Here is a 13,241-nt window from a genome sequence, read left to right on the forward strand (position 1 = left end):
ACATAATGCAACTAGGTAGATGCACACCTTTGGCCAAATGTTTTTTGGTATATTACGGGGGGGGGGGGGGGGGGGGGTCTCATGTGCTGTGGATTTTTGCACACCTTTAAATGTGAATGGGGCATAGTGCTCTGTCCAGTATTGGTCAAATGTTTTTATTTTATATAGTGCAACGTGCTTGCAGTGTTGTTCACTGCACCGGCTTCTTTTCAAAGCTAAAGAAAGTGTGTGTGTGTGTGTGGGGGGTTCCTACTTGGTTTTTCCATGGCTACTGGGAAATCAAAAGGCAGGATGGAAACAATCAGGTTGCCCCACAACAGGAACAGGCAATCAGAATGGTCAGGCATGTGCTTGCATGTTTGTATTGTAAAAACAAAAAACCCAGGCTTGTGCAAAATAAATTGCAATATTTCCTCCTGATCTTAATTCGATTCCTTCACAGAAATGGGCACCCATGTGAAGGGAGAAACAGAGATAAAATAGACTAAACCTTAAGGTTTAAATGTCACCTGCGAACTTGTTATGGTTAGCTCCCCCTTACTGGCAGTCTTCAAGCAGTGGCTGGACAAACACTTGCTCAGGATGCTTTTCGGCTGTTCCTACATTAATCAGAGAGTTGGACTTAATAGCCCCTTCCAACTCTATGATTCTATAATCTACAATGTATTTCTTCGCCCGCCCACCCCCCAAAAGGCAAAAGAGCTTCTTAATTTATTTTCAAAGGCTTTCATGGCCGGAATAACTGGAGTGTTGTGGGATTTCCAGGCTGTTTGGCCATGTTCCAATCAACTCCTTAATTCTCACCAGTAGATGGCACTATAACCATTAGTTTTGAAAGCCAATGAGTTTGTCTATATGACAAGTTATTAATATACCTGCTCAGGAAAATAGAGTGTATTTATCTTTTATACAGAAATAAAAGTTTATTTCAACATGACTGACATGGTCCAGTCAAAAATAAGAACTTTTAAAGTCAGGCTGATTTAACAACTCTGTCAAGACTATGCCCATTATTTTCTGTTTCTTGACGTTAATGTTTCTTGATGTTAATGATCAAAGAAATGACTGAAATATCAATGGCCTGAATTTGGAATTTTACAAAAACCCTATGAAACAACTGGTAATTTGTCTTAAAACTGCACCTTTTTAAAAAAAGAAACATTTCACATTTCACTGAGGAAAATTTACTGTCGCAATAATGGTCTGCATTCACCAGTACAGGGTCATAATGCCCATTGGGCAAAGTAGGCAGTTGCCCAGGGCACCCCCCTGTGGGGGCCCCAAAAATGCAGGGTTCGTTTGTGGGGTTTTTTTAATTTTAGTGGGTTTTCCGTGTTTGGCCTGCAGAGGGTGCAGTTTGTAGGCTAGCAGCACCAAAATTTTAGGGATGTTTCATGAGACTCTCCTGATGCTATCACCCAGGCTGGGGGAGGTTTGGTTCAGGGAGTTCAAAGTTATGGACTCCCAAAGGGGGTGTCCCATCCCCCATTGTTTCCAATGGGAGCTAATAGAAGATGGGGGCTACACCTTTGAGGGTCCATAACTTTGGATCCCCTGAACCAAACTTCACCAAACCTAGGTGGTATCATTAGGAGAGTCTCCTAAAGATACTCTGACAGTTTGGTGCTGCTAGCTTAACAATTGCACCCCTGACAGCACGCAACCCCAAATTTCCCCAGATTTTCCTTTTAAATCCCCCCCCTTTGGCATGGATTTAAAGGGAGAATCTGAGGTCCCCAGTTTAAACATTGAAAGTGATGCTGTTTCAGGGTGGGGGAGAATCCACCCCCAAACAGCATCACTTTTAATGTTGTTTAAACTGGGGACCCCATATTCTTCCTTTAAGGTGGATTTAAAAGGAGAATCTGGGCTCCCTAGTTTAAACACCATTGAAAATGATGCTGTTTGGGGGTGGATTCCAGCATCACTTGTTTATAGGGAGCCCAGATTCTCCTTTTAAATCCACCTTAAAGGGAGAATCTGGGGTTCCCAGCTTAAATAACATTGAAAGTGATGCTGTTTCTCCCAATTGGGGCGACTGGATACAAGATCATAAAATGTTTTCATAGCAGTAATAACACATTTTGAAAGCATTTTGAAAATGTTTTCCAAAAAAATGATTTCTGCTGTGTGGCATGGCCCATTGCTGTGTTCAGATTTGTGAGTTGGGGCATGTTCTATAATGTGATGGTGACTTTGAAACGACCTAGTGTAAAAAATCATTGCTTGGTCACAGTGGGGGAGGGCGGCTGCCCACTGGGGGGCGCCAAACTCCAGTTTGCCTAGATACGCCACTGGGCGTAGCTACAAGGGGACCGGGGGGGGTGCACATTGGGGGTGGCATCAAACTCAGGTTTTCCCTAGCATTCCAGTTTGCCTAGTTACGCCACGCACCAGTCTCTGTAGATAATTTTGTTCTTGTGCTTCTTTTCTCAAAAATCATTGTTAAAGATTTTCCTTGTCACAATGGCAGATACTGAAAGACAAGAAACAAAGACAATGTTTGTCATCTTAGCTATATACAATGTCCATGGAGTGTCTATTTGCCTTATACTCGATAGATTACTCAGTAATCTGTAATAATGGATGGATCTGTCCATCTGTGTCTTAACTCAATAAACAGATGCTAGCATGTAAATCAGCAATCTTTATTGAAGAGATAGACCAGTTATATATTGAAAGAAAGCCGGTTCTAATGAACTGACAAAGGTATCCCCATATATCCCCATAGCTTCCCCCATCCCAAATTCCCAGAGCAGCATCTAGTGCCTAGACTACAATTGTGCCTGGTACCAAGCTCATCAGTGATAACATAAAGCAACTTGGCTGTCTGCCTGCAATAAGGTAATACCAATAATTCTTTCCTGTGAGTCAGTCAGGGCATGAGGAGGTCTACTTCTCTACCAAATGTGCAAAGCCATAAAACTTAGGTCAAGGAAAGAATGCATAGATGGCAGTGGTTACATATATCAAGCTGGTTACATATTTCAGGAGTGGTTACATATATCAATAGTTGTAGGCAAGAGTGATTACATTCAGATTACATCTGGCACAGATCCTGACACTCTCTGACAAAACAAAGGGAGTTTAATAACTTCCCTGATCAGGTGTCAGAGTCAGTGTGCTGTAAGGGTTAGAATTGTGTTGTGAAATCAAAGAATAAAACAGGCTTTTTATATGCTCCCCTGTCTTGCTTATCAATGATAATGCCGTTTCTCAAACAGGTTGCTTTACTTTACTCTTACTTTGCTTGGGGCTTATATCCCACCTTACCCTAGCCAAAGGCCAGGCTCAGGGTGGCTCAGTAGGAACAATGTAATACAATAAAATTCAGTCCATACAATTAACAACTCTTAACAGCAATAAACAACAACATCAGTTTAACCAGTCCTAAGTCCCCATCTGGTTATTCATTCACCACATCTGAGAGACAGGGAGCACATAGGAACAAACCAACCACAGGGTTGGTGTCAATAGTTGTTGTTGGTGATTGGGTGTTGCTGAACAAATAGGGTTCTTTACTTTTTCACTAGCAGAAGGCATGGCTGGTGTGCTAAATCTAGTCATGACTATACAGGAGAAGGAGCATGCTAGATTCCCTTTACATTATCTTCTGTTATACAATGAATAGAAGCCTCTCCAATCAGTAAAAAGCCATTTTTGCACTTGTAAGTTACTGTTGAGTTATAGGGGAAATTCTCAATACTTCCTCCTCCATCATGAGTGCCTGCAGCAATGTTAGGAGGAGAAGAGCAAGTGATTGGCTGGCAATCTGGAGGCACCTTATTCCATTTGACAGTATTACTCTTTATTAAACACTGGGTAAAGCATGATCCTATTAATCGGTACCCATCATCACAGATGAAAGTTACTTTTGATTGATACAGGAGATCAGTTACAATAACAGCTTTGCCATTGTGTGGTTTTCCTGGATCACCACGTTTTTTTTTTCAAAAAAACAGGGATTTCTGACCAAGAGTTATTCTGAAGACAAGTAATAACAGGACTCATTCCAGGGATGCTGCCGTAACCTCGTTGACAGACATAGATCACAATGGTCCCAGGAGTAAATCTTCATCACCTCCTCTGGCTTCGGAACAGCATATTTTACAATCATCAGGACAGGACAACTGTTTTCACAAAATTCTTCTATGGGTGACCACTGGGAATTTGAAAGGCATGTTATAACATCTATTTCCCCATAAATATTATAGAAACAATCAAGATATCTGTAGTTTACTTCTATAATATAAGGGAAACTCTCTGCATGAAGATTTCTCTGAGGGATAGCACTGTTTAATACTGGGGGAAATCCAGAGTCACCCCAAATTCCAGAAAACAGTTAAAAGAGCACGAAGAGCTTGGGCTCAGTACTAAACAGCAAAACAGCTTAGCCTGTGTACTCGACACACTCTGGACTTTTTCCACTACCAACCTCCCTATAATTCCAGGCAACAGCAACATAAAATGGTCAAATTGCGATTTCTGCCTTTTTGCTTCAATTCCTGTTTATGTAGTATTTTTATTTAGTGTATTTTTATTCCCGTTTATTCCTTTAGCGTCTTTGTTCGACATTCTCCCAAAAAATGTGCTTAAGGAGGTTTCCAAGCTGAAATAATCCCTCAGCATTTGTAGCCCTAGACACTAATTAATTACAATTAGGAATCCCGCCTCGGAGATATTACGGTTGTCTCGGCTGGCCGAGCCTTGCTGATCGAAGGTTTTATCTCTATGGTTGTTTGGGGTGACGTTCTACACCGGAATGCAAGCGACGCTCTATGATCCAGCCCGCCGCCGTTGCTAGTAGCAGGAGGTTTGTTTACTTCCGGGATCCGAGCAGTTCACGCCTCTGTTGTCTTCCTCGATTCATTCCCCTCCCCCTGTGATGGGGGAGGCTGAAGAGCAGGTGCCTGGTAAGTCCGACTTCAGGGATGCTGTCTTGTTGCCGTCGGCGACCATCTGCCTTTTCTGCATGTCTCTGCCTTCCCTGCGATGCCACCGGGTGGCGGGATTTCCACCTGGCGCTGTTCACCTTTCTTTTTCTTTGCACCTGGATCCATCTTACTTTGCAAGGATGGGAAGTATCAAGTTCCAGGGGACTTGCATCTCCAGCCTATTCAGGTTTACTTGGAATTAAGCCCCATTCTTTTAAACGGAACTTACTACCAAGTTCAGTTTTTTTTTTTCTAGTTTTGAAAACCCGGTCAGGCAGTTCTGAAGGCTGTGTTAGTTTGCAGTTGCAAAGGAAAACTGAAAACCAGTGGCACCTTAAAGCCTAATAAAATGTTGTTCCAGTATAAGTTTTCTTGTGGTAGATTTCACTTTTTCTGGCATTAATACATTTGACTCATGAATATTTATTGATGTGGATAGTTTAACGTGCAGCTGGACTTGGTTTTCCCGTTAGGCAAGAGGTCAACAGGGTAAGTGTTCAATTTTCCCACTTTAATCTTTGCTGGTTTAAGGTTGGTTGGGTGCTACATTTTCAAACGCACACATACGCAGGAGTTCATGCAGGAGTTCATGCCTTCTCTCAAAACGCTCGCTGTTTGCCTTGCTGTGTGTTCAGTGGCTCTGCTTTGTCATTTACAGAACATGACTTCAGCATTGAACGACTTTGCCTCTAGGATGCGTGCAGGTGGAATTAAAAAAAACTATACATAAATATGTGCAAGCAGACTTGTCACATTTTTTTCTTCCTAAAAAGAATTGTTTTGATCCTCTGTAATTTTCTTTTGAAATAGCTGTATGTAAAAATAAATGTAGTTTTTTTTCTGCTTGGAAGAGAACTGTGTGAGAAATGCATGTTGCCATAGGCATTACACACACACACACACACACACACACACACACACACACACACACACACACACACACAGAGATAATTCAAATATGAATGTGATACTTATTTTTCATCTTTTGACCTGCTTTCAAGTTGAGATTTAAAAAAAAAACTTATGTTTTTATTAAAGAGCTAATGCATTTTAATATATATTGAAAGTGAAAAGTAAACAGGCAATATTTTTGTTGCAATATCATATAAGTTGTTGTCTTTTTAATGAAGCGAAATATTGCCTGCATCTGTATAGTAGAGCTTAAAGCATTGGGAAAATGTACAGACATATATTTATTGACCTGGCCCACCCACCCTAGTGAAGGGAGGGAAGTGGTGGCATGCAAGGGAGAGGAGGGAGGGGGGGCTGTCATCTGGACATGGCCTACCCATCCTAGTGCACATTTTTGAGTAGCAAACAAATGAGCTGGATTGCTTAGTGAAGTAGAATTCATGGAACTAATATTTACCTGGTTTATTCTCTTTTAGTATCGGGTGCTATATTCACATTTGGAAAAAGTAAATTTGCAGAAAATGTTCCTAGCAAGTTTTGGTTTAAAAGTGACATGCCTTTACATATATCCTGTGGAGATGAGCATACTTCAGTTATAACAGGTTGGTGTTAAATAATTTGTTTTCCAATATTCGCACCAGTAACAGTGGTTTTGCTGCAGCCTTTGCTGCGGTCTTTTAGAAGCACTGTTGCACGAGAAGCATTAAAGGCTTTTCTCCTAAGTACATTTACAGCCCTATCCAAAAGGTATCCTTTGATATTCCAATGAAGAAGTTATGTGATGGTTGAAGCATGAGAGACTGGAACTTCCAGTGTGTGCAAAGTGAAAACAGGATACTAGTTCTGAATGCATTGAGAACTCATGTATCTATATATTTGCAAATTACACAGGATGTGTTTATTTTATTTATTTTTATTTTATTAAATCTAATACCCCACCCTAACTCAGCCAAGGCTGGGCTCAGGGTGACTTACAAACATAAGGAATAGAAAGCTTACAGTTCTTGTTGTGCCTGCTTCTGCTTTATATTGGAACATGATCTGAGATGTGCTGTGCTGTCTGATAAACAAATGGTGGGCAAATGGCTCGATACTGTTGAATATTCTGAGTGATGGAAGGATTTCTGTCAGCAAAGCAAAACTTCCTTGCCTCCCCCTTTCTGCTGCAACCTCACGTTCTCTCCAAAATGTTGCTGTTAGGGAATGGGGGAGTCCTAGGAATAACATGAGTGGCAAGTATGAGGTCCACAGTGGAAATCCTCAGTGGAATCCAGCCCTGTATGTGTATTGGACTAGATTAATGTCAAGAGCAGAGAAACTGGTTAGCAATAGTAAACAAAGAATCTTCCTGTATGATTCATGCATGATCGCATAGATTTGCTTAGCAAAGCAAATATCCTGTAATGTCATTATATCATGTGAAAAGCAATACGTTGTGGTGGGTTATGATTATTATTGTTGTATTTTCTAGAAAATGGTAAACTTTATATGTTTGGAAGTAACAACTGGGGACAACTGGGATTGGGAACAAAGAACACCATCAACAAGCCAACATGTGTGAAAGGTTTGTCTTGTCTTGTGTAGTGTTTTAGATGTTTATTACGGATTTCCAAAGATATGGAGGAGTCTTTTAAAATCCAGCATTGAGATCATTAGCAATGATTTCAACTCCATGATCTTTACCCTGTGTCTAGAAAGTCTTTTCTGAAGATACACTTCAGGACACATGATGTTTCCTGTAATTTAATCTAAAAGGTGATGGGTGAAAAAATAAGTTCTCGCTCTGAGGGGGAGAGCATCTTCAAACATGGGTTATTCCCATTTGTGGCTGAAGGAGGCAGGAGTAAGCATTTGCTTTTTATCCCCCTATTGGGCTGTTGCTAGTCAGTTTAGTTTCCTGCCTTGCATAGGAAGAGTGGCTTAGTGAAGACACTCTGCAGCCTCTATCTAATCTTTCACATTCCTTTCTGTCTTTTTCCCCTTCTCATATTTACTTACTTCTGTACCTAAAATGACCCATCCTACTCTTGTTACTCTTTCATTCCTTAAAACTCCTCCTGGCCTCCACTGTCTTGTGCATAAAGCCAGGTAACATGGAACAGGACTGTTAGACAACTGAAAGCCCTAAAGAAGGAGGACACAGATGCAGGTCTACTATAGGTACTGCAACCAGAGAGCAGCTTGAGAAAATGTGGCAAGGAAAACCACAAAAACAAAATCGGGAAGGAACGCAAGGTGAAAATATTAGCTGTAGTAAGAGCCCCCTCCAAACCAGCCAGTTTGGCCCTGATGGGCAATGATGGTCTGCCAGACCCCCAGAAAGCCTCATCCTGAATGGATCCTCATCCTCAATTAAATCCTCATCCTCACTGCATCACCTTCTAGCGGTGAAGTCCTGGCACCACTTCCCCAATTAGAAGTCAGATGGCCATCTTGTGAGGAGAAAGGACAACCATCTTGTCCCTGGAGTCTTTTGCAGCTATTAGAGAGAGCAGTGAAGGAGGGAATTCTGTGCTTCCAGGCCAACCATGCACCATCCAACCCCATCCTAGGTGGCCATAGATTTTCCTCATCTATGCCATCAGAAATATCAGGCACAGAAGAGGACTTTGCCATAGAAGGCATTTACAATGCTGGCCCACCAAGGCAGCCAGAAAGGCTCTTCATCAGGCGCTCACCAGAGGCTCACAGAGACAGCTCACGCTATCTCTTTCCTTGCAGAAGAAGAAAAGGAGGGGAGAGAACCTCAACTGTTCAGTCAGAAGCATCTTGGATTAAGGCAAAACACCTCCTCAGAGTCTCTCATACATCCAACAGGAAGTAATACAAATATTTACTGATGTCAGCATCCTAAAGTGGGGAGCTTCCCTCCAAAACAGGCAGGCACAGGGGCAATGGTCACTCAGGAGTAAAACTTAAGTATCAATATCTTAGAGCTCTGAGTCCTCTGGCATGCCCTCAGACATTTCTACAGACAGATTGAAGGGGCCACATTCTCATACGCTCAGACAACATCTCCACCAAAGCCCACTTGAACAAACAAGGAGGGTCAAGATCCTCCCCCTACATCAGGAAGCAGATAGGATTCACCTATGGGCAGAGTCCAATTTACTATCAATCAGAGGATATCCAAGGATCCCAGAGCACAGTGGTGAACTCACTGAGCTAGGAGGAGCTGGATGGAAATGAATGGTCCGTGTTCAGGCAAGTTCAGGAAGGAAAAGGCAGACGTTGTCTTCATATCTCTGGAATGGCCACAGAGATAATGGTTTCCTATGTTAATAGAACTATCAACTCAGAAACCATGGAAACTATCACCTTCTCAACCAGGGTCCAGCAACTCACGCATGGCCAGGTTGGTTCCATCTGATCTCATGTTGCTTGAGAGTCAACATCTCATACAACTAAGCTATAACAAGGAGGTCGTAGACAGCATCATGGCCTGCAGGAGACTATTCAAAACATATATAACACTTCTCAATACAGGACTTGGCCAGATTTTAGGATTTCACCAGGAAGAATTCAGGCAAAATTTTAGGTCTTCCACTTTACGCAGACAGGTGGCAGTATTTGCCACAGTTTTACCAAAGATAGCTGGAATACCCACGTCAAAAAATCCTCACATCCTAGCCTTCCTAAAAGATATGGGGCAGATCACACCTCCCACAATTCACAGGTTCCCATCCTGGAGACTACACGTGGTCCTGTCTGCACTAACAAAACCTCCATTCGAGTCCTTAAGACAGGTAAGCCCTTGAGACAATCCCCCTGAAGTGGCTAAGGATGAAAGTACTCTTTCTGACAGCAGTCATTTCAGCCAGGAGGGTATCACATCTGGGAGTCTTTTTGAACAGACAGGGGCTGTATGTTTTTCACTAAGATAAAGTAGTCCTAAGACCAGACCCAAGCTTAATTCCAAGAGTCAACTCCAGATTCCACAGGGAACAAGAAATCCATCTTCCCCAAACCAGAATACCCTAAAGAAAAAGCCTAGCACACTCTTGATCTAAGCAGGACCCTAAGGATATACATTAAACACACATTCTCAGTAAGGATATCATACTCCGTGTTCATCTTCATCACAGCACCTAATAAGGACAAAAAGATATCTATGGCAGCCATTAGCTACATGATAAAACAATGCATAAGCCAAACATACCAGTCCAGCAATCTATGACTACCAATCGGCATAATGGCACATTCAGTAAGAAGTGCAGCCACCAGTGCCACTCTAAACGATTAGTAAAAATTTGCTGTGCAACCCAGGGTCTTCGATCTCTACATTAATTAGACTATACATGATGAATACCATCTCCTCAGCAGCTGTAGTTGAAAGGAGGGTGTTACAGAATGTTGTAGATGCATAAGAACTCCCAATCCACTCAGAAAGATTCCAATTTTGGACGCCCCACCTTTGAAGATGCCTTCCCCCTCAGAGTGAGAACAAATCTTGATTACTTACCATGAGGGTGTCTTCTGCTCTCAGGAAGGAAGGGCATCTTGCTTATGGATACAGTGAAAAGACCAACAAATAAACAGCAACAAGTATCAAAGAACTAATGCTGCATCAGAAGAAACAGCAGGAAAGAAGCGAACAAAATCACAGATAATTTCTTCCCTGCTATGCTTTCCTAAACCATCCTGTTAGCCTATGAATTAAGAGATCTATATTGTTTCTAATAGCTATATAGTTGGTTCCAGAGTTAAGTTCCAGATAACCTCTATAGTTCAGAAACTTTTAAATTGGCAAGCAGCAACCGAACAGGGAGATGAAAAGCAGAAGCTTAGTCTTGCCTCCCTGAATGACAAATGGGAATAACCCACATTTGAAGTAATCAAGGTTTGTTTTTCTTTGGTTTCTGGCAATAAACACCTAAACAAAGCAAGCAACTGTTTTCAGAGGTAGTGAAAGAAATATTTAGTGAGCCATTTAATTACTCAGACCCCATTCACTGCAGTTGACTATCATGTAGATGGCAATATAATTACTGTAAAATAATGATATTAAACAGGTTGAATAACTTATGAATGGTGTTGTGTTTTTAATTCATAGTTTTAAAACCCCAAGAAAAAAAAAAAAAAGTAAAATTAGCTGCTTACCATGTGGGAGAAACTACACCTTTGATTTGTACAGTGTAAGTAACAGTGATGTTGTCAAGTGCACCATCAAAGATTTTCCTGTGGCAAATTCTTAGTATGTTTTTTGGTGGATGGGTTGAGGTGAGCTTCCTTGCATAAATTTTTATGAGTGATAAGGCTTGAAAAATCAACTAGTGCATTTAACCAATTGACTAATTGCTTATGCTTCTCTTACTACTGTGTAACCATGAATAGTAGCCCTGATCTGGGTTACCTGATTTTGTCATATCTCAGAAGCTAAGCAGAATCCTCCCTCATCAGAATTTGGATGGGCGATCTTTAAGGACTACCATGGTCATGATTCAGAGGCAAGCAATGGCAAACCACCTCCAAACGTCTCTTGCCATGAAAATCCTGCAGGGTCACTATAAGTCTTTGTGGTACACACACACACACACACAACCGTAAATTGTAGAATTTGGAATCTTCCTTTGAGTTCCTTCACTAAATGGTATGGCTAGAACATTGCACACAATTCTAATTGGTGGAAATAGGAATTGGAGCTTGGTAGGATTACCTCACATTGCCATAGTCTAGAATGGACAGTAAGCATATTTGCAGCAAAGAGCTCAACACTAGGGCATGTTTCCATTTTCAGAGCAAGGGAAGGGAGTGCCTATTTCCAGTGCCGCTTCCTCCAAACCACACTTCACAGAGAGCCAGTGTTTTGTCTGTACTGCAGCCTAGCCACAGTATGTTAAAAGGAGCAGGAGAATGCCTGAAGTGAGGCCAGGCATTCCCTTCCTCAGCGCTTTAATGGTGTTAATTTTCCTTGAACACTGTTGCAAAGAACTTCCCTGGTGCCAACCCTATTTTATGAGATGACCAGGATTTGTGCATGACCAGAATATTCAGTGGAGCTTGTGCAGTAGTCTCCCATGGATAATTAACTAATATTTTATGCACAAATAGCATTACAGTGTGTCAACATACAATAGAATGTCTCTTTTAAAAATATAGTATACAAAATATATTATCTCTCATTGCACTCTTGCAGCAGCAGGAATTATCTCTGTAGCCTCCCATTTTATCAGCAGAGTTTGCCAATATGGCAAATGCATTTTCTTTTTGTATAAAAATGAAATAAACCTTGACAATGCCAGCTGCCTGGTCAGAGGAAGAGAGAAACAGGAGTGAAGAAAAGGAGGAGTGTGGATTTCTAACCCCTCTTTCTCTCCTGTAAGGAGAGCCATGGTGGATTACAAACTCCTTTCCCTTCCTCTCCTCATAACAAACACCTTGTGAGGTAAATGAGGCTGAGAGAGTTCTGAGAGAACCGTGACTAACCCAAGGACACACAGCAGACTTCATGTGTAGGAGCAGGAAAACAAATCCAGTTCACCAACTAAGAGTCCACTACTCATGTGGAGGAGTGGGGAATCAAACTTGATTCTCCAGATTAAAGTCCACTGCGCTTAACCACTACACCACGCTGACTGAAGAAGTGAAAATTCTAGCAACAATCTACTGTAGTTGTCAGGCAGGCAAAGATGTGCAACTTAGTCTGGATGTTGGGGGCAAGGATTTTTCCATGACCCTACCCTCCAATCCACTGACTACAGTGGTCTGAGCAAGTGGCACAGCCACCATTCCCTTTCCATGTTTGCCTTTTCCAGTATAATTGTATTGGAAACTGCTGCTGAGATAAAGAACTCTCCATCATTGCTTTTCTTTCTCAGTAGAACTTTGTAGGCATCTGATGTGGAGGAGGTGTTTCTTGTACTCCTCAATCTAAACTAAGGACGAAGGGTGAACCTTACCCCCCAGCTAACTGCTAAGCTGCAGCAGGAAGTGTATAGAATATGAAATTAAGATATGTATAACATTGTTATCTTTGCAGTTAACAATATGAAATGGCAACGGTAACCTGATTTTTTATCTGTGTGAGGGAGAAAAAACTTGAACTGAATTTGTTGGATTGTTTTGAGGTGTTTCAGTGTCTTTGAGTAAGAATGTACTTTACTCAACATGTGCTTTTCTGTTTCCAGAACAAGGAAAAGTGTATGCTGCTGGAGGAAACAGTGAGGGGCAGTTGGGATTAGATGACACTGAGGAAAGAAGCACATTTCATCGTATTAGTTTTTTTACCAAGCAGCACAAGATCAAACAGCTGGCAGCTGGATCCTATACTTCAGCAGCACTTACTGGTGAGAGTGACAGCTGAGTCAAGAGTTTTTGTTGGAGGGGAGAGTTATTATATTTGAGGGATATTTTTCTGTGGACATTTGTGAAAGCTTTGAAATCAAGATTATTTTG

General features: G+C 41.6%; 2 protein-coding genes across 2 annotated transcripts in view; one reads left to right on the forward strand and one right to left on the reverse strand.

Annotated features, from left to right (window-relative positions):
* Positions 1–3,590: 3,590 nt before the first annotated feature.
* On the reverse strand, positions 3,591–4,629 carry LOC125431317 (complement decay-accelerating factor-like). Its single transcript, XM_048494083.1, is given in 4 exon segments — positions 3,591–3,939; positions 3,941–4,066; positions 4,068–4,373; positions 4,574–4,629. Coding segments are annotated over 4 exon segments (837 nt in total).
* Positions 4,630–4,778: 149 nt separating this feature from the next.
* RPGR (retinitis pigmentosa GTPase regulator) overlaps positions 4,779–13,241 on the forward strand; it is a 44,573-nt gene continuing 36,110 nt past the window's right edge. The window contains exons 1-6 of the mRNA XM_048494084.1: positions 4,779–4,836; positions 4,878–4,913; positions 6,323–6,448; positions 7,318–7,410; positions 10,900–10,977; positions 12,971–13,132. Of these exons, the coding sequence (XP_048350041.1) occupies positions 4,779–4,836; positions 4,878–4,913; positions 6,323–6,448; positions 7,318–7,410; positions 10,900–10,977; positions 12,971–13,132 (553 nt within the window). The remainder of the gene's footprint in view (positions 4,837–4,877; positions 4,914–6,322; positions 6,449–7,317; positions 7,411–10,899; positions 10,978–12,970; positions 13,133–13,241) is intronic.

The sequence above is a fragment of the Sphaerodactylus townsendi genome, linkage group LG04 (assembly GCF_021028975.2).
Source record: "Sphaerodactylus townsendi isolate TG3544 linkage group LG04, MPM_Stown_v2.3, whole genome shotgun sequence".
NCBI lineage: Eukaryota > Metazoa > Chordata > Lepidosauria > Squamata > Sphaerodactylidae > Sphaerodactylus > Sphaerodactylus townsendi.